The sequence below is a fragment of the Emys orbicularis genome, chromosome 7 (genome assembly GCF_028017835.1).
Source record: "Emys orbicularis isolate rEmyOrb1 chromosome 7, rEmyOrb1.hap1, whole genome shotgun sequence".
Classification (NCBI taxonomy): domain Eukaryota; kingdom Metazoa; phylum Chordata; order Testudines; family Emydidae; genus Emys; species Emys orbicularis.
The window spans coordinates 7,994,437-8,016,168 of NC_088689.1; the positions used below are offsets into that span (position 1 = coordinate 7,994,437).

A 21,732-nucleotide genomic window follows, 5' to 3' on the forward strand; every position below is an offset into this window, starting at 1 on the left:
TAAAAAATCCAATTAAATTCAATAAAAGAACTGTACCGGACTGTTCATGTTTAAGTAAGACGGTAATTATTAGCTCAATTTATCTACGTACCTCCAAAGCGAGCTCTCGGTGATGCTCCCCAGGTTGTAGTCATACAGCTTTGTCAGAATTAGAATCACCTGGAGGCAAAAGAAGAAATCATGGTTAGTCTGAAACAATTACAATCTCCTAGAACTGAAATGACCCAAGGGAGGGTTTAGGATTCCTTTAATGGGTGCTTAACATAATTGAATGAATTGTTAAAGCGTTTGCCTAAACTGACATGGGAAGTGCTTGCAGATGCTGTATGTTGAACTGAGCAGACCTTTCCCTGTTCAACGCTGCTGTACCATTATACGGTGCGTTCTTCCCCCAGGAGGCAAAGCGGGTGACAAAATACACCAGACAAAATAATTTCAGATACAGGAGGATATCTGCAGTATGTGGCAGAAAGAGTGATTGCCTCCCACTGGGATTCCTGAGCATGAGAACCACCAGCCTGTAATGGAGCAGAGGTCCTTCTGGGCCAGAATCTTGTCTTTCATGGTGGTCAGTACCAGAAGAAGATGCAAGAACCCTGAAGAAGGCCAATATGGGCTAATCTGTCCCCCATGAAGGCCTCATTCTAACCCCTAAAAAGTAGAGAGTGGCTTAAATTCCAAAGCATGGAGGTTTTGGATCCCTTCCAACATTTTTCTTAGGGATCAAAAACCTCTGTCAAGCAACCTAATCATACCTTACGGTTCCTTTAACTATGCTGGGTTTTGCTTTAAATTAAGGATTTCTGGGCCAGATCCTTCACCTCTTACTGACACGAGTGCAAATTAGGCATTCATACAAGACTTCCTCCTGGTTTGGGCAATAGTTCCATCCTGTGCTCCAGCTTTTGGCCTTTCCTGAAACTAGGACATGCTAGTACATCTGCATGGATCCATTGCAGGGGAAGAATAGCTGTGATTGAAAGCTAAAGTAGCCAACGGGCTGCAGCAGCAGCTGCACCATGGTCATGGGAGAGGATTGCAAAAACAACATTTCCTTGGGCTATGCACAGGGACCAAGATTTAGCCTTGTATCACTGCTCTGTGGGGTAGATATTGTTATAACCACATCACAGATATACAAGCTGAGCCATAGGGAAGTTAAGACCAGAATTTTTTAAAATGGGTGCCCAAAGTTAGGCATCTAAAGCTGAATTTAGACATCTAAATAAGTCATTGGATTCTCAAATTCCCATGAGACTGTCAATATTACTTGTATGTACTTGTATGTGTGTATGTATTTGCTGGTCTTAGTCAGTTGCTTTTGTGAGCCTTTCATACAGCAATAGTGGAGAGAAAAGACACTTAAACAACAATATGTAAACATGATTGTAAAAGCGCAAAAAATTGGTGGAGGACTATGGGGCAACGGCCAGGTCTGAGATGATATCTAGTTAAAGCTGCTCAGGAAATGGGCTTTGCTCCTGCGAAACATTTTGATTAAACATGAATAAAAGATTTTGTTTTCATCAACACTTTTTCTTCAAAAGTTTTCGGGTTTTTGTCAATCCCCCCACCCCCGCCCCCCAAAACAAAGCAAAAAACCCACTGATTTGGCGGGGGAGGGGTCTGGATTAAGAGTTGCGGGTTTCAGTTGCTGAAAACCGAAGAGGTCCGAGTTTGGCTTGGTCTACACTACCAACTTATGTCGATATCACCACGTCGCTCAGGGGTGTGAAAAATCCACACCTGAGCAACGTAGTTATACTGACCTAACCCCCAGTGTTGACAGTCTCGACGGGAGGGCTTGTCCTGTTGAAAAGGCTAGCGCCTCTCAGAGAGGTGAAGTACCCATGCTGACAGGAGAAGCTCTCCTGTTGGCGTAGGTAGCCTCTTCATTAAGTGCTACAGCGGCACAGCTGCAAGTGTAGACAATCGCTTAATGAAAAGTGTTCACCCACAGGTGATGTGGTGTTTTTGTCTTTTTCATCTTTGTCCTGTGAGAGTCCATTTTGAGTGACTTTCTAGTTTCACCTGTTTAGTTGATATTGGGGCATTTAGTGCATTGGAAGAGGTACGCCACATGTAGGACCCCTGGATCTTGAAAGGTGTTGTTGCGGTCGGTGTTGATCATTGTTACAGTGGAGACATGTGTGCCAGGTTTTGCTTTTGTTGATCTGGCAGCATCCAGTTCCTCTTTGAGTTGGTGTGTCCTGGTCCGTGTGGAGCTTGCTTCTGATGATGAGCTTGGAGAGACTGGGGGAGGGGAGGGTTGTTTGAAGGCCAGAAGAAGGGGTTCAGGAATGATTTCTTTCAGAATCAAGTCTCCATTGAGTATGGGTTGTAGTTGTTTGATGTTACCCCCCATGGGTTCCAGTGTGGAGTGGCAGATGAGAACTAGGAGTGTGTGGTTGGAGGACATTTTATTTCTGTAGTGAAGCAAGTTCTCTCAGGGTATTTGGGGCAGCCTGTTCCATGATACGATCGACTTGTCTGGTGGAATGTCCTTGTTTGGTGAAAGCTGTTTTGAATGTGTTAAGGTGTATATCCTGGACTTTCTACTCAGAGCATATTCTGTGGTATCTGTGTGCCTAGCTGTAGATAACAGATTTCTTGATGTGTTTGGGGCAGTTACTGGATCTATGAAGGTAAGTGATCAGTGGGTTTCTTGTACATAGTTGTCTGTAGGGTTCCGTTGTTGAAGCTGATCGTGGTGTCCAGGGAACTGATGCTAGTGGGGAGCGTTCTAGAGAAAGTCTGATGGATGGATGATGGCTGTTGAAGTTGTGGTGGAAATCTATGAGGGAGGTTAAGTCATCTGTCCAGAGGATCAAAATATCATCGATGTATCTCAGGTATATCACTGGGTTCGTGGTGCATTTGTCCAGAAATTCTTCTTTAAGATGGCCCATGAAGAGGTTGGCATATTGGGAAGCCATCCCAGGGCTGTTCCCATCGTTTGGACAAAGTATTTGTCGTTGAATGTAAAATTGTTATGGGTGAGGATGAAATGGATGAGTTTGGCAATGTGTTTGGGGTGGATATCTGAGGGCCATCCATCGCCATGTAAACATTTGTGGCAGGCAGCTATGCCATCATTGTGAGGGATGTACTGTATAGGGAAGTGACATACATGGTGGCAAGGATGGTGTTTTAATGTTGAGAAGTTTGTGGAGGAAGTCGGTTGTGTCCTGGGGGAAGCTGGCCCTTTGTGTGGCAAATGATTGAGGATGGTTTCTATGAGTCCCAATATTCCTTCAGTAAGAGTGCTGTGGCCCACAGCACACCTCTGAAGATCACAGCACATGGTGTACCTCATCCAGTGCACTAAATGCCCTAACAACAACTATGTGGGTGAAACCAGACCATCACCACACTCTCAAATGAACTCACAGGAAAATGATCAAAGACAAAAACACTATTGCCTGTGGGTGAACATTTTTCACAAAGCCATCACTCTATATCTAACCTATCAGTCCTCATCCTCAAAGGAAACCTACATAGCACTTTAAAAAGACGAGCCTGGGAGCTTAAATTCATAACTTTGCTAGACATGACATCAGGAAGTTTCTGCTTTGCTGTAACCTTTGTTCCCTCCAAAACAAAATTTCAGCGAAACTGACACCATTTCACAAAGAATTTCAGTTTCAACAGAACTGCATTTGCTGATGACAAACTGTTGTGTCAAATTTGTTCAAACCTGTTCTAGGAATTGCTCTGCATTCTACAAATCTGATGCAAAGCTCAAGGGAGTAGGGAAGTGGTTCTATGCTCCTTAATAATATTGTGCTGGCACACGATGGCTCCTAGTGGTGGATGGTAATCTCAATACAAATTATATAAATTCTTTGTCCTACTCCCACCTATGTCAATGGGAATGTATCCACTGATTTCAATGACAGCAGGATCTGTTATTTGCAGGCTTGGCAGAATTAAATTTTTTCTTTTTTTTTTCCTAATAATTTCAACAGCTAATAATGTTTATTTTAAAACTTTTTTTTCCAATTTTTAGCAATTTAAATGTTCACAACTGTTTAAAACCCATGATTGCATGCATTTTTTTTTACATTTTCATCTGTTTAAATTTTCACAGTCACAGGAAATTGAGAGGGTCAGACAATTATTTAATTATAGTAGACATTCAGATTCAAAAAGTTAAAGCTTTACAATAATTAAAACACAAATTGTCTACATCACATGTCAAAATATACAAAGTAAATATCCTTAAATCAAACTCTAATGAGTTCTCAAGCAGAATTTTTCTGACTTTGCCTGTATGTAAATTTCTAATGTTATATATGGAATTATTTTTTTCAGTTTGTGGGTGTACGGTGAAATCAATGTTTACCAACATTTACCGATAAAAGTCTAATCCCTCCAAGCCTAGTTATCTGTGAAACACTTTCACATCCGGATCATTATGAGGAGCGCACTTTCAGATCCTTCTTGGGAAGGGACACCATATAAATAGAAGGCATTTTTGTTATTTCATTACTTGGTGATGTCTATCTAGGTTCTTAGTCTATGCCCATCACTGTGGTATCTGGTCACCTTATAACAGTTAATCGCATTTTATTCTAGAATCATATAGACAACCCCCCCGGCCATCATAGTAGATGAGAGATTAAAGGACTTATCCAAGGTCACACAGTGAATCAGTAGCAGAGCGAAGAAGTGAGGCCAGCGTTCCAAATTCCCATTCCAGAGCCTTGACCACAAAACTACTTTTTCTGCCATCTCCTGGTGTAGGGATTCTGACTTCAACACACTTCTGCACAGGATGCTGCACATATAACATGTCCCTTAGGTTTCATCAGAGAACATCTCCACAACAGTCTCTCTTTTCCATTCACTTTACCTCAAGCAGCCGCAAGACGGTTACTCCAAACCAAGACACACAGGCAACATGAACAAGTCACAGTTGGGCAGCAAAATTGCTTATTTATGCCAAATTCCCATATGCACTTTTTGTTAAACTGTTATTTCAATAACCTGTGCAAAACCAACTTTTTAAAAAAGTATTATTTCTCCTTTTCATTTCATTATTTCTCCTGTTTTCATTTCTTTGTTATTCAGACTGCAAAAGGTTAGTTTGTGTTTGATATCATGGTGGGTTTTGTTGTTGCAGTGGTTGGTTTTTTGCTTTGTTTTCCCGGGCTGTCGCAGATAGCTTAGAGGAACCTAATGATCAGAGACATGCATATTATGTTGTTCTAAATGTCAGAATATGGGCTGTGATGGAACGCTGTAATGAAATGAAACAGAATGTCTCACCCTTCACATTTGTTTGTTTTTTTCCTCTTTCCCGCTCCCCACATTTACCAATCAACACAAACTAACAAGGGCAAGAAGAAAAGAACAGCCAAAATAGTGGTGCGCGCAACATACACACACAGGAGCTGAAAATCTGGTTTTATGCCTGTGAGCTCTTTTAAAAACTGAGATGAAAAGTGAAACGTTCTTTTCAGGGATAGAAACTCTGCTATTACAGCCAAAGTTACAGTTTTGCTTTCATGCCCCTGAAGTAAGGTGGTTTCAAAACGGGTCCCTCATCTTTCCCTGTTTAAGAGAAGTGACACAGGATGCGATGGCCTTTTGGAAGAGGGGGGCTTCGCTCAGGGGCGGCTCTATGCTTTTTGCCGCCCCAAGCACGGCAGTGAGGCAGCCTTCGCCGCCGAATTGCCGCCGAAGCCACGGGACCGGCGGACCTCCCGCAGATGTGCCGCTGAAGATCCCTGACTGCCGCCCTCATGGCGACCGGTAGACCACCCCCCCCCACCCCCCCGCGGCTTGCCGCCCCAGGCACGCGCTTGGTGTGCTGGTGCCTGGAGCCGCCCCTGGCTTCGCTCCACCCGTGACTAATTAGCTGCACACCAGGTGATGTTTCTGAGGCCCAAACACAGGTGATGGCCTGCAGCGCATCTGGTCCTCAAATGACAGGGCAGCAAGCAGCTCAGTTAGAAAACTTCCATTTTGGTTGAAAAGCCATCGAGCCTCACAACCCAGAGCATTTTCATGAACAACATTTCAACCAACTCTACATTTTTCAAACTTGGGAGCCTAGAGTGAATTGCCAACACTTTCTAAAGAGCCCAGTTGTGTTGGACACCTTGGATTTTGGGTCCTCAACCAGACATACACCTTAAAAGGGCCTGATTTTCAGAGGCAAAGCACTCAGCACTTTCTGAAAATCAGGCCTTTAAATTGCCCCCGGTTTGGGAGCACAAAATCACTAATAACTGGAAAATCTTGGCCTAAATCTACTCACCCAAATAACAGTGGCTGGCAGTGGTGGCTAATGACTTTTTTGAGAGGTGATGGACCTATCACAAAGTCTCATAAATTCCAGTATATGTCCATCTCCTTGCAGTCTTGGCCAGGGGAGGTGTGGGGGGGGAGGGACTCTGCTTTGCCCTGCCAGGGCCACAGCTTCCCCTTGCACCTTGTGACTGCAGGGATCCAGCGTCACTGGCCCGCTACCCTGGAGTAGCCTCGTGCCCTTTAAAGCGCCGCCCAAGCCCTGCTGCCAGAGCCCCGGGGTAGGGGCGGCAGGGCTCCGGCGGTGATTTAAAGGGCCCAGGGCTCCCCCGCAGCGGCTGGAGCCCCGGGCCCTTTAAATCACCGCCCGAGCCCTGCCGCTGCTACCCCAGGGCTCCAGCAGCGGGGCTCGGGAGGCAATTTAAAGGGCCTTGGGCTGCGACCGCTGCAGGGAGCCCCAGACCCTTTAAATCGCCAGCCTGGGGAAGCCGCCCTCAACTCCTGACTGCAAATGTCTTCCACTTATACAGCACAACAGGATTTTATAGCAACTTTTATAGCTCTGTAGTGGGAAGGCTTCTTCAAACAGAAGAAACCAATCAAATAAAAAAGTCTGTTATAACTTCCAAGGGATTGGCTGTTACAAGGTATTGTGACTAGACTGACCTAAAACTGTGTCAGGAAGAGGCTCCCTACAGGATCCAAATGCTGACTCCAAAAGGCACAACAGGCCCCCTATTTGGGAAGGTATAAACAGAAACTTTTCCTTAAACTTATCAGCCTTCTATACACTAATACAGTCTGTACCTGCTTAAGCAGTGGGTCCAGCTGCACCAGAAGTGACCATGGAGTTAAAAATGGTTCAGCCCTCTTTTATGCTAGTATTTAAACTGCACTCTAGTGGATAGGGGAGTGGGATCCAGGAGACCCAGATTCTGTCCCTGCTGTTGATGCCCATGACCCAATGGAGCTGGGGATGAGGGGTTTGGGGTGTGGGAGGAGCTCAGGACTGGGGCAGAGGGTTGGGGTGGGGCCAGGAATGGGGGGGCTCAGGGCTGGGACAGGGGGTTGGAGTGCGGGAGGGGGTCAGGGCTCTGGGCTGGCAGTGCAGGTTCTGGGTTGGGGCCGGGGAGGAGGAGTTTGGGGTGCAGGAAGGGATTCCAGGTTTGGGGTGGGGCTCAGGGCTGGGGGCACTGACTTACCTCCAGCAGCTCCCAGTCAGCAGTGCAGCGGGGGTGCAGAGGGATGCTTCCCACCTGTCCTGGCACCGCGGACCGCGTTGCGCCCCGGAAGCAGCCAGCAGCAGGTCCAGCTCCTAGGCGGAGGCGCGCAAGCAGCTTCACATGACTCTTGCCTGCAGGCACCGCCTCCCCAGGTCCCATTGGCCGGTTCCTGGCCAATGGGAGTACGGAGCCGGTGCTGGGGGTGGGGGGATCCCTGTGGCCCCCCGCCTAGAAGCTGGACCCACTACTGGCCACTTCCAGAGCGCAGCACAGTGTCAGAACAAGTAGGAACTAGCCTGCCTTAGCTGGACAGCACCGTTGACGGGACTTTTAACGTCCCAGTCAGCGGTGCTGACCAGAGCGATCCAGTGCCTTATATGACGTGACCCAGTACTGGGTCGTGACCCAAAGTTTGAAAAACGCTGGTCTAGTTAGTATTGACCATACTATCATGACCAGGTATGCAATATATTCCACTAGGGGGCAGCCAAAATCAACATAGCTGACCTGCACATGTGTTTCTGGCTGTGCGCTGTCCTGTGAATCCCATAGTAAACTATGGAGACCAATTCTGTGCCACTCTCAGCAATAAAATATGCCAAAACTCAAATACACCATTGAAAGCTAGTTTGAAAATAAGTTTTCAAAAGCATGCTGGTCGTCTATGATCATGCAGCTTTCTGAATGACCAAGTTTTCATACATTGCATTTTAATAGCCAAAATTCTCAGTATGGGCTGTATAGTTAGTGGCGTATGTCATCCAATCAGAGAACCGAAACAATACCACCTGACTTATGTAACTCCCCCCCGCCACAGCATGTGTTTTGAAGTTTGAAAAAGAAAACATTCTCAATGAGCTGTTTTGGCAGTCTATTGACACAGGGATTTTCAAAGAAATTCACAAATGATTCTGAATAACTAATTCAACCGAGAATTTCATATTCTGCTAATCAATAGCAAAAAAGACATAACCCAAAGAACTCAGCATTTCCACAGTGCCTGCTTTAAAGATCCTTCCATCTGATTCCCCCCCCTTTCCCCCCACACACACATTTAGAACTACTCATCAGGCCTTCTATCCCTTAACAGAAACATCACCCACCAGGAGAAGAGAGAGAAATAACAACAGTCAATTCAGCACTTTAACCACAAGAGCATCCTTCTTCTCTTTGGGTATGCGTACACTTCAAGCTGGGTATGTAATTCTCAGCTCAAAGACACATTTATTTGCACTAGTTGTGATAGAGCTTGTGTACTGAAAATAGAATGTAGCCAGTCCCAGCGGTGGGAGGAGCTAGCTACCTGAGTATGTTCCCAGCATCTCCGAAAGGTATGTATTTGGAGTGGCTAGCCCCTCCCCTGCTGTTTTTAGCATGCTAGCTTGATTGTAGATACAGCACGTAATATCTCCTCGAGCTGGGAATTACATACCCAGCTCAAAGTGTACACCTACCCAAAGAGAAGGAGGATGGCTGTGTGGTTAAAGCACTGGACTGATTCAGAAAACCTGAGTTTAATTCTTGGCTCTGCCACAGCCTTCTTTGGGTGAGTCTCCATCTCTCTGCACCTGAGCTCCATATGACAATCCTTCTATTAATGGATGTATATACAATGCTTAGCACAAAGGGACCCCAAGCTTGGGTGGGGCTTCTATGTACAGCTGAGTGGGAAACCGCTTTCTTGTCCTGTGAAATTTTTGCGATTCCACATATTTTCCCTTTCCGTTCTGCAGCAGGACAAATCAGAGCTTTTGACGTTTTTTAAATGAAAAACAAATAAACAGAGGATGACGCTAGAATAGCCAATAGCCGAGTTACTCGGGCCCTCACTTAGGATGTAGGAGCCCCAGGTTCAAGATCCTGGTTTGAATTAGGCAGAACTGAGATTTGAATTTAGGTCATCCACATCCTCACTGAGTGCCCTAACCACCAGATTATTTGTGTCATGCTCTCTCTCTCTCTGGTTCTGACCAGAAATTCCATCTTGGACCCGAGAAACCTCTTGACTAAAATTTTGGTGAATTTGGTACATGCCAGCAAAAAGTTTCAGTTTCGATGAATCAGCATTTTCCGACGAAAAACAGTTTTGTTGAAAAATTCCCAACCAGCACTAGTTCTGTGTGCTACCATACTACAAATAATTAACAAAGATCATCATGCGTATGAGAGAAGCAGTTAAAAGGAAGGATCCAGAAAATTAGTTGCCATGAGGGCCAGAAGCAGAGACCCTTGGATTCCCAAAGTAAAGGTACAATAGCTTTCGTTTCACTGGCAGAACGTCACATCTGGGGATGATGGAGACACAAATTGTAGACGCCTGTCTGTCTTCTTGAAGCATATTAATGCAATAGAACACAGTGAAGAATGTAGCAGGCTGCTTTTCACAGACAGTCTCAATGGGTAGACTCTATCACAAACTGTCTATGATTTTCTTGATGCTTAATGTCTGTTAGAATAAGAGTTAAATATATGCATCAAGAGGAGAATATACCCTTCTGTTTATTCATTTCATTGTATATCAACATGGGCCTTTGGGGGATTATTTCTGAATTAAAATCAGAGCAGGCTGAACCCAGAAAGCATTTTGAACAAAATTTCTGTGTCAATCAACAACTTTAACTCAATGTACAATTACTGGTGGTGCTTTACTGTGGATTCACAGCAAGGGTGAAAGGTTCAATTAGAGAAAAACGCCAAGCTGATATGTCCCCTAACTGCTCTGTAATGCAACTGCAGCCCTGACACCAATTCAATGGTCTTTGTGCTTTGCTGGGGAGTGACGATTTTATATGCCGAGTAGAAAATTTTGAAGTGAAATTGGAAAGTCTGCATTCTCATATGAAAATACACCTACGAGGAGCAATTCAAACACCAAATTATGAGCAAACCAGACTGCCCCTCTTGCCACCAGCAGCTAAAAGAAAACAGCACGCAAATCTCCAAAGAAAATGGTATAAAGAAACATTTTGAAAATGTACACCCTGTTTGTGAGCATCATACTTTGCAGGGTGTATTAGTAGCTGTGCCTCGCAGTAAGACTGAGAGTATTTATTGAAGGGGTTAGTAGCACCCATAAACTCCAAACATACAGCATCTCCCCTGCCGGCAATCAAACCCCCAACCATGAGCGCCAGACATAATTCATCCGATCCTTTCTGCAGAAGAAATGGAAAAAATATCGCAAAGCCAGTTGCATGGATAAAGGTTGAAGCAAAAGACCTTCCTTGGGAAAGGGACTAGCAGTGAAAAATCAACCCGGATTAATGTGAGATATATAATGCCTCACAGACTGCTTATTCTGAAACGTACTACAGCACATAAAAGTGAAAAATTAGCATGCAATGAATAATTTATTTAGCACTTTACTGTTGCTTAAACAAATCGCTTTCATGAAAGCGATGTGTATTCAAGCAATAAATCACTGTTTAGCACTCTGTCACAAGGCAAAGATACCACTTGACAGAATTACTGAATGGCATTGCATGGCCATGAGGCAAGTACAACCAAGATAAGGGTGATGTCCTTGAGTAATAGACTTTTGGGGGGGGGAGAATAAGGGGGAAGGGAATTGCATCCTTGAAGTGAGACTTTCATACTGGGACAGCCGGAAAGAGTGGTCCTTATGAATGTAAGTGTCTTTCATCCGCATAGCGCGAAAGTACATTAAAAACAATAACTGATCAAGCCTTAGATCAGCTCTGTGAGGTAGGTAAGTATTATTATATATACGGTAGAGAAGGGGCACAGAGAGTTTATGGGACTACACAGAGCCAGGAATGAAAAATCAGGATTCTGACTGATTCCTGAGTGTTAACCCCTACATCTCATGCTTCCTCCTCTTCTCACATAGGGGCAGAGGAACTGCAGAAGGTTCAGGTCTGTTCTGACTTTCAGTCACCAATTCACCCTCTTTAGCAATAAAGGGACCAGGTCAAAAATCCATCTTCCCACAGTGCAATTCTATTGCATATTCCGCCTTGATTGCATGAGTGACTTCAGTGGAAGTGCCGCGCATGAAACCTGCAACAAGGGAGTCGTGGCGCAGGTAAGAGAGTAGAATTTTGCCCACAGTCCTCAGCAGTCTGGTTTCCCCAGCAAGCTAAAGAACTCTAAGGCATGTCTCAGTGTGCATGAGAAAGTATACGTATTATTCCTCACAATGGAGTGTTCCACTGTGTAGGGATAAACGTGGTCTTCGGACTAAAAATAGGTCCCTGTAACAATCCCCCCTGTTTACTACACTAACACTCAACAATATAATGTACCACATTGAAGAGAAATGAATATACTGGACCAGGCCCACCTATAGTGTAACTCCATTAACATCAATGGAGTTAAATCAAGTATGAACTTGGCTCAGTCATAAGATCAGGAAAGTTTTTTGTGAGCCAGAACTACTTTGTCTATTATTGCCCCTCCACAGTAGTTGAGAGAAAATGAGGCAAGCTGAACCTGCGTACATTCAGGTGCAAAAGCATTTAAGTCAATGGCGTTATACCAGGGCTGAATCTGGCTCCATATTCTTATTCTGTCTCATAAGGCATGACCTAGCATAGCACATGAATAATAATAGGACTGGAATTTAGGTCATTCATTTTTCCATAAACACCCATGACTAAAGGAGCCAATCAGCCTCCCTTGCTGACCTCCGCAAGGTTGTAAGAGGAACTGGAGTAACTTTCCGCTTTTCTGCTATTTCTACATGCACTGTTTCTGCCTGCTTTAAACAAAACAAAACAAAAGTGCTCAGTCAACTAAGACCAGCTAATTGAGTGCAAATCAATTACAACCCAAAACTTCTACCAGTTTCACCCCATCTCAACAGTAGCTGCACTGCACCACCCACAATCCATTAGATCGCCTAGGTCTTGCAGAGATTTGCCTGAATACATCATGAAGTTCTTCAGTTACTTGCATTCACTCAATCTGCAACAAAATACGCCACTGGCAGCTGTTCTAACAAGCTCGAGACGCATTGTAATGCAAAGGTCATATTTTCCAAGCTGTTTATAGATTGTAACCCTAAGGTTGTAATGTCACATGTAGTCAATAATTCAAGGTGGGAAATTACAACTGTTAATACCTCATCAATTCTTCATTCTTCCTCCTTAACTTATCCCCCAAGTATTGTCATTTAAGGTTTTTCCTTGAACCTTGGATGCAAAGGTTTTATTTGTTTATGGGAAAAGATTTAGGATGGTAATCCCTTAACAAGTATCCAGGAATAATAGCCAATATAAAGTGCACATTTCAGACTTGGGATATAAATTCCTGTTAAAGGTCTGTTCTCACTGGGCCTGTATATTACACAGAATGTGTTGATGCTGTCAGTACAAAAACTATTTCATTTCAGGGAAGAGAGGAGGGCTCGGATGAAAATCCCTAGCAGTTGCTAAAAATGCATCTGATTGTTAAAGGAAGAGGGAAATAATCTCATTTGTGACAAAAGTGAGATTCCCCCTCCTTTAGAAAAAAGTTAATATCTCAGTCCTGGTCTACACTAGGAGGTTATGTCGAATTTAGCAGCGTTAAATCGAATTAACCCTGCACCCGTCCACACAACGAAGCTATTTAGTTCGACATAGTGATCTCTTTAAATCGATTTCTGTACTCCTCCCCGACGAGGGGAGTAGCGCTAAATTTGACATGGCCATGTCGAATTAGGGTAGGTGTGGATGGAATTCGACGCTAATAGCTCCGGGAGCTATCCCACAGTGCACCACTCTGTTGACGCTCTGGACAGCAGTCCGAGCTCGGATGTTCTGACCAGCCACACAGGAAATGCCCCAGGAAAATTTGAATTCCTTTTCCTGTCTGGCCAGTTTGAATCTCATTTCCTGTTTGGACATCATGGTGAGCTCAGCAGCACTGGCAACGATGCAGAGCTCTCCAGCAGAGGTGACCATGCAATCGCAGAATAGAAAGAGGGCCCCAGCATGGACTGATCGGGAAGTCTTGGATCTGATCGCTGTGTGGGGCGATGAGTCCGTGCTTTCGGAGCTGCGATCGAAAAAACGGAATGCGAAGATCTACGAGAAGATCTCAAAAGCCATGACAGAGAGAGGATACAGCCGGGATGCAACGCAGTGCCGTGTGAAAATCAAGGAGCTGAGACAAGGCTACCAGAAGACCAAAGCGGCAAACGGACGCTCCGGATCCCAGCCCCAGACATGCCGTTTCTACAAGGCACTGCATTCCATCCTAGGTGCAGCCGCCACCACTACCCCACCACTGACCGTGGACTGACGATGGGGTATTGTCGACGGCCGCTTCCTCGGAGATGTTAGCGGACGGGGAAGATGAGGAAGGAGATGAGGAGGACGAGGCAGTCGACAGCGCTTACAACGCTGATTTCCCCGACAGCCAGGATCTCTTCATCACCCTCACGGAGATCCCCTACCAACCCTCCCAAGGCGTTAACCGTGACCCTGAATCAGGGGAAGGATCAGTCGGTAAGTGTTTTAAACATGTAAACATTTATTTTGAACAGAACAGGAATGGAATATTAACAATGGGTTTTTCATGATTACTTTGCCCTAGGCGCTTAACTTTTTAGTCCTTGCCAGTGCAACTACTGGAAAATTATGTCAATATGTCCGGGGATAGAGCAGAAATCCTCCTGGCACATCTCCACGAAGCTCTCCTGGAGGTAATTTGAAAGCCTTTGCATCAGGTTCCTGGGGAGAGCGGCCTTATTGCGTCCTCCATGGTAGGAAACTTTTCCGCGCCAGGCTAGCAGCAAGTACTCCGGGATCAGTGCCTCGCACAGCATGGCAGCATATGGCCCTGGTTTTTGCTGGCATTCACGCAGCATGCGGTCTTTCTCTGTGTCCGAAATCCTCATCAGAGTGATATCACTCATGGTGACCTGCTTTAAATTAGGGGAATGTTAGTATTGGGACTGATTGCCTGTTCCTTTACATAACTGTAACCGGCGGTTTACAGCCACGCGGTGGAGGCGGGACAGGGGCAGCATACAGGGATCTTTCCCGGGGACGGCCGCGAGGGGGGTGGGACAGGGGCAGAGTTCATGCTGGCCGGATTGCCGGCAGCAGGAACTGGCCAACGCTAGGGGCATAGCTTTGAACGTGAAAGGAGGGCACTGCTATAAATTAAGCTTTCAGCAGCCAAAAGTCTACGGCTTACCATGTCTGCCTGCTACCCGAATTCCGCTGTCCTGCCCCGCTTGTGTGATCTGTACTCCAAGACCCCAGGCACTGAATGGGAAGGCCGAAAATTCGACCTTGTTCTGAGTGCGCATGTGATAGGTGCTGTGCATGGTCTTGTTCACAGAGAAAGACTATGTTCATTGTTCATAAAAATGTATCTTTGTGAGGAATTCACTCCCTTTTTCCCATCCCACAGCTGCGAGTGTCTCCCGACGTACCCCGGCATCCCCCTCCCAGAGGCTGGCGCAGATTAGGCGGCGAAAGAGAAGGACACGGGACGAGATGTTCTCAGAACTTATGGGCTGCTCCCGAGCCGAGGCGGCACAGCAGACCCAGTGGAGGGAGAACATGTCGCAATACTGGCGATCACACAACGAACGGGAGGACAGGTGGCGGCAGGAAGACCAGCAGGCGACTCAAATGCTGCTTGGACTAATGAGGGAGCAAACGGACACGCTCCAGCGCCTTGTAGATGTTCTGCAGGACCGGAGGCAGGAGGACAGAGCCCCGCTGCAGTCTATCTATAACCGCCCTCCCCCGCCACAAAGTCCCATCCCCCCCTCACCCAAAGTCCCAAGAAGGAGGGGCGGCAGGGGCCGTGAAAACAGTCACTCCACCCCTGCAGACTGCTCAAGTACCAGAAGGCTCTCATTCCCAAAGATTTGATAAGTCCTTTCCTTCACTCCAAAAGCACCTCACCCAAGCCCCCGTCCCAGTGTCATCCCCTAACTGTCTAGTTGTTAATAAAAAATATGTTTCTGTTAATTACTGTTTCCGTCATGTTCTTTTAGAGGACAGTGTGTTTGAAGGGGGGAAAGGGGGTTGGTAATTGGAGAGGACAGTCACCTTTACCAGAGTACAGACACGGGGGCAGGTTCAGCAGCAGGTCACACACACATTGCAGTCACTAGGCACCCTGGTCAGTCTGGGAGGTGGTTTTCATGTTCTGTGTGGGGGGGCTATGTGAGTTTGTGGCGGGGGAGGGCGGTTACAGATCTTATGCAGCGGTCCTTAGCCTGGATGACAGAGCCACGCAGCAGGGGATCTGTAACCATCCTCCCCCACCACAAAGTCACATAGCCCCCACACAAAGAGTCCCGAACAGGAGGGGTGGCAGGCTCCGTTGAAACAACCAGTCCACCAGTGCGGACCGCTCTAGGAGCAGGAGCCTGTCATTCCTCGAGTTTCAACCCTTTACCACGAAACCCTTAATAAAGAAAACGGTGTTAATGAACAAAGTTCCATTTATTTAATTTTTAAAGGTGTGTTGGAAGGGGGGCAACGGGGTGAAGGGGGTATGTAACTGGAGAGGATAGTCAACATTAAGTGGGTAAAGAAACGGGGGCAGGTTCAGCTTCTCTTTAAACAAACTTAATAGTCACAGGTTACCCTGCTCACTGTGGAACCTAGCTTTCAAAACTCCCGGATGCACAGCGCGTCCCGCTGGGCTCTTCTAATCGCCCGGCTGTCTGGCTGGGCGTAATCAGGAGCCAGGCGATGTGCCTCAACCTCCCACCCCGCCATAAAGGTCTCCCCCTTGCTCTCACAGAGATTGTGGAGCACACAGCAAGCTGCAATAACAATGGGGATATTGGTTTCGCTGAGATCAGAGCGAGTCAGTAAGCTTCTCCATCTCCCCTTGAGACGTCCAAAAGCACACTCCACCACCATTCTGCACTTGCTCAGCCGGTAGTTGAAGAGTTCTTTTTCACTGTCCAGGGCGCCTGTATAAGGCTTCATGAGCCAGGGCATTAGCGGATAGGCTGGGTCCCCGAGGATCACTATAGGCATCTCCACATCCCCAACAGTTATTTTGTGGTCCAGGAAGTAAATACCTTCCTGCAGCCGTCTAAACAGACCAGAGTTCCTGAAAACACGAGCGTCATGAACCTTGCCCGGCCATCCGACGTTGATGTTGGTAAAACGTCCCCTATGGTCCACCAGTGCTTGCAGCACCATTGAAAAGTAGCCCTTTCTGTTAATGTACTGGCTGGCCTGGTGGTCCGGTCCCAGGATAGGGATGTGAGTTCCATCTATAGTCCCACCGCAGTTTGGGAATCCCATCACGGCGAAGCCATCTATGATGACCTGCACGTTTCCCAGGGTCACTACTTTTGAGAGCAGTAGCTCAACGATTGCGTTGGCTACTTGCATCACAGCAACCCCCACGGTAGATTTGCCCACGCCAAAGTGGTTCGCGACTGACCGGTAGCTGTCTGGCGTTGCAAGCTTCCAGAGGGCTATGGCCACTCGCTTCTGGACAGTCAGGGCTGCTCGCATCCGGGTGTCCTTGCGCTTCAGGGCAGGGGACAGCAACTCACAAAGTTCCAGGAAAGTTCCCTTATGCATGCGAAAGTTTCGCAGCCACTGTGATTCATCCCAGACCTGCAGCACTATGCGGTCCCACCAGTCCTTGCTTGTTTCCCGGGCCCAGAATTGCCGTTCCACAGCATCAACATGACCCATTGCCACCATGATGTCCACGGCGCGGGGTCCCGTGCTTTGCGAGAGGTCTGTGCCCCTCTCAAACTTAATGTCCTCACCGCGCTACCGTAGCCTCCTCGCCCGATTTCTCAGCATCTGCCTCTGAAAAAGGTGGATGATAAGGTGCGAGGTGTTGACAACGGCCATAACTGCAGCGATGATCGCAGCGGGGGGCTCCATGCTCGCAGTGCTGTGGCGTCCGCGCTGTCACTCACCAGAAAAGTGCGCGAACTGATTGCCCGCCGGCGCTTTCAGGGAGGGAGGGCGGGAGTGACGGTTGAATGACGACAGTTACCCAAAACCACCCTCAACACATTTTTTTCCCCAGCAGGCATTGGGGGCTCGACCCAGAATTCCAATGGGCAGCGGGGACTGCGGGAACTGTGGGATAGCTGCCCACAGTGCACCGCTTCCAATGTCGACGCTTGCCCCATTAGTGTGGACTCACAAAGTCGAATTACTGTTCGTAGTGTGGATACACACGTTCGACTTTGTAATATCGGTTCCACTAATTCGATTTAAGTAAAATCGAACTACTCTCGTAGTGTAGACATACCCTCAGTCAAACACAAATTATTTTACTAAAGCTCTTGTCACCAGGTAGCCGAAAACCAGTACCACTTGTTCGCAGCAAGTTTGTACAGGTCAAGGGGATCTTACAGTAATGAGCGCTGAAGTACAAGGGTCAGTTGGGTTACAACAACGCATTACATTAATGCCTAGAAAAGCTGTCCCTTTCATTTGAAAATATACCTAGATTGTGTCTAGAGAGTTCACTTTTGGAGTCCATGAATCTCCAAGGCTTATTTCAGATTTGTACCGAAATCAATAGTTTTTTGGGTTTTTTTGGACTGGCAGCCTCCCTGAAATAAAACAAGAAAATCCAAAGCCAAAGAGCAGTTGAAAATTCATAGAGACATTTCTTAGGGTATATGTCTCAACCTACACACTGCATGATAGGACAGCATTGGAATTTCCTTTAACACTTCACCCTGCCTGTGCTTTGCCTGCTTTGGAGCACGGGATTTAAAAGAATGAGCAGAAAAGACTCAAGGATTCTGGCTCTTTGACATTGAACCCTGTCCACTCTTCTTGGGGGCAGGTAAATGCCACCCAACAGTTAGAAAAGCATCCAGCTACCATTAACAAGCCTCGGTACAAATCCTGTAATGGAAGGAATCATTCTTACCCTGGAATGGAAGTGTTTTAGTAGCTCCCATAAATGTCAGCCTTTGAGAGGCACGGTAGGCCTTGGCTTTAGAGCTACTGAAAGTAATGATGTGGCAATGCGGACATAACCCTTAAAACCAAAATAACTCTCAGCTATTTTGGGGGGGAGAGAATGTCCATGTTTAAATGCACCTAGTCATCCCAGGCAGGGCCCAGGTATAAAATAGGGGGTGAGATTCGGTGTAGAGAAATTACATTATCCTCAGGGAACATGGGATTAGCCCCCTCTCCCCCCCCCCCCATTCTGGTATTGATGCTGAAGGGAAAGACAATAAAGGTTCCGCTTGGGAAGTGCTGAGAATGCCTAATAGTGCTCCACACCCAGGAACATAAGCTAGGGCCAAATCCAAAGCTGAGTAGCTTTCATTTTCCCCAACAGCTGTTGTTACTCATCAGATGGGGAAACCAAGGCACGGAGAAGTAAAGTGACTTGCCCAAGGTCACCCAGTAGGTCAGTATCAAAGCCAGGGACAGAACCCAGGTCTCCTGAGATGCAGCTCTTTCCACTAGCCACTTGCAGAGGGGCTGGATGTACTCAATCCTGTAGTCAAAACAGCAGGTGGCAAGAGATTAATACAGTAATAAAAACAACGGGCAGCGCTAGGAAGGGAAAAAGCAAGGATTTGCAATAACCGAGTTGGTTCTAAATGGAAGCTCCATATGGTGAATAGGGGTTGAACATAAAACCCCTACTCTTGTATTATTTATTTCCTTTTATAAATAGTGCACACCTGTAACCACTCCGTGTGGATCATCCCTTAAAATTAAAGGGCAGGACGGTGACAAGAACTGCACGTCAATTACATCTTCTGTTTCCCCGAGTGCACTTTTCACCACCAAACCGCCTAACTCAAAGGGATCTACATGTCAAAGTGTGTTATAATGAAAGGCACAACCATTCCTATCTTCTCAGCCCACTAAGATGTGTGAATAAGATCCCATTATCTGAAGGATAACAGATCAAGGCTGTCTTCTGTCTGTGCCTTCGAGGTTTCGGCTGAAAGCACAGCACAGACGCTATCAGCCCATATGACTGGTGATCTTACCATGAAAATGAAATCAGCTTTTGTCCTCTTGCTTCTGCTTTAAGGTCATGTGAGGTGTGTTGCTGGGGGCATGTTTTGGGGGCCTTTTCTATCAGGATGGCCAAGCGCCTATTGCCTACTGTGTCTTCTCCCACAGCTGGGAGAGCAGAAGATAGAGACATGCTCCTGGAGATTCCTAGAGAGCATCAGTTGTGATATAGGAATATCTGGCTCCCTGGTGTAAAGGGGTTACCACCCTCATTTTACTGTTGCAACATCTTCAGCTAACCCTAGGGACAGATCATCAGCCGCAGTCAAAATACATCAAATCAGCAGGCGGGGTGCAAAGGGCAGTGAAAACTCCTTTGCACTGCTCCGATCCTGGAGCTCCACGCGCTGTGTTAGAGGAGGCTGCAATGACCACAGGAGGCTAAAAACACAGTAAGGGTTGGCATCCTTTCTCTAACCACACCCACTCTCCCATGCTATGCCGGCAGCAGGTTGGGTGTATTTCATTAGCAGTAAAGGATGCGGCTGGCAGAGTTGTAGGAAAGGGCTTGATCAAGGATGCTGATGCTCCAGTGTTACATGCAGAGGTTCCACCCGCTTAAATCCCGGAGCCCCTGGTGCTACTCCAAGCTATGTCCCTGTATAACAGAACAGAACCTTCCTGAATGATTTCTAAAGGAGACTTGCAATCTTGTCACCAGTTCAGTGCCCCATGTACTACACTAATTTGATTTATACTTAGGGTCAGCCATTTGTCAAGTTGCAGGTAGGGAATGGAGCTTTATATTCCATTCCCTTTGACTTATGTTTTACTTTTGACATGTGCGCCTCCAGGGAAACACATAGCATACATCTGTCCCCCCTCGCATACTTGTTCAGCACCTGTTGCAGGAGAGAACGGTGTTATTTCTGTTTTCATGGCTTCAGGCTATGGGCAACAAAAAGCCCATAATGTCAATCATCATCATCATCCTCAGGTTCTTGCAGAATGAAACTCAATTAGAAAAGTACTAAGGGTACATCCAGACTACCCGCCGAATCGGCGGGTAGTAATCGATCTATCGGGAATCGATATATCGCGTCTCGTCTAGATGCAATGTATCGATCCCCGAATGCGCTCCCGTCGATCCCGGAACTCCACCAGGGTGAGCGGCGGTAGTGGAGTCGACGGGGGAGCCGCAGCCATCGATCCCACGCCGTGAGGACCCGAGGTAAATCGATCTAAGATACGTCGACTTCAGCTATGCTATTCCCGTAGCTGAAGTTGCGTATCTTACATCGACCCCCCCCCGCCCCCCAGTGTAGACCAGCCCTAACAGACTACATGCAAATAAAGACATTATATTCCCTAAAGTGACTAGAGTCTGAGGTCCCTTCTATACTGCTCAAAGGTGTGACTGCAGCTTGTGTAGACATACCTAAGCTGGTTTTGATCTAGACCAGGGATCTCAAACTCAAATCACCATGAGGGCCATGAGGACAAGTACATTGGCCCAAGGGCCGCATCACTGACACCTTGTCATACAAAGATACAAAAGCCTCCTCCTCTGCCTCCGGCCCCACCCCCACTCCGCCCCTTCCATGAGGCCCAGCCCTTGCCCCACCTCTTCCCTGCCCCCATTCCAACCCCTTCCCCACATCCCCGCCCTGGCCCCGCCTCTTCTCCGCATCCTCCCCTGAGCACGCCGTGTCCCTGCTCCTCCCCTCTCCCTCCTGGAAAGTCCTAAGCACCGCCAAACAGCTGTTTGGCGGCGGGAAGCGCTGGGAGGTAGGCGGAGGAGTGGGGACACGGCACGCTCGGGAGGGGCGGAGGCGGGGGGTGCTATGGTGGGCCGCAGGAAATAACTCCGCAGGCCACATGTTTGAGACCCCTGATCTAGACAGTGTGAATATCAGGAGTCATGAAATCATGGCAGCAGGGGCTAGCCTCTTGAGTACAAACGCAGGGTCCTAACTGAGGATCTGACACATAGGACATACTGGGAAATTCTCAGAAGCACAGGTGTAGTGGAGCCAGAGCAGGGCACTGTTGCAAGGTCAGGCTGTGCGGAGAATGCCATTTTGCTCTACAAAATGGCGTATTCTGTGCGAGGTCACAAAACGATGTCCTCTGCACGGCATGATTTTATGCACACCATGCATGCGAGGTCACAACAAAGGGAACACAGTCACACCGTTCCGGTAGTATCAGTACTTGCACATTCCCTTTATTAGCAGGACTGTTGTAAGCAAGACACGAGAAGTAATTCTTTCGCTCTAGTCAACGCTGATTAGGCCTCAGCTGGAGTATTGTGTCCAATTCTGGGCGCCACATTTCAGGAAAGATGTGGACAAATT

General features: G+C 47.0%; 1 protein-coding gene across 1 annotated transcript in view; it reads right to left on the reverse strand.

The window, feature by feature from the left end:
* SORCS1 (sortilin related VPS10 domain containing receptor 1) overlaps positions 1-21,732 on the reverse strand; it is a gene marked incomplete at its 5' end in the record, with an annotated part of 424,998 nt that overhangs the window by 287,966 nt on the left and 115,300 nt on the right. The window contains 1 exon segment of the mRNA XM_065407558.1: positions 92-159. Within this exon segment, the coding sequence (XP_065263630.1) occupies positions 92-159 (68 nt within the window).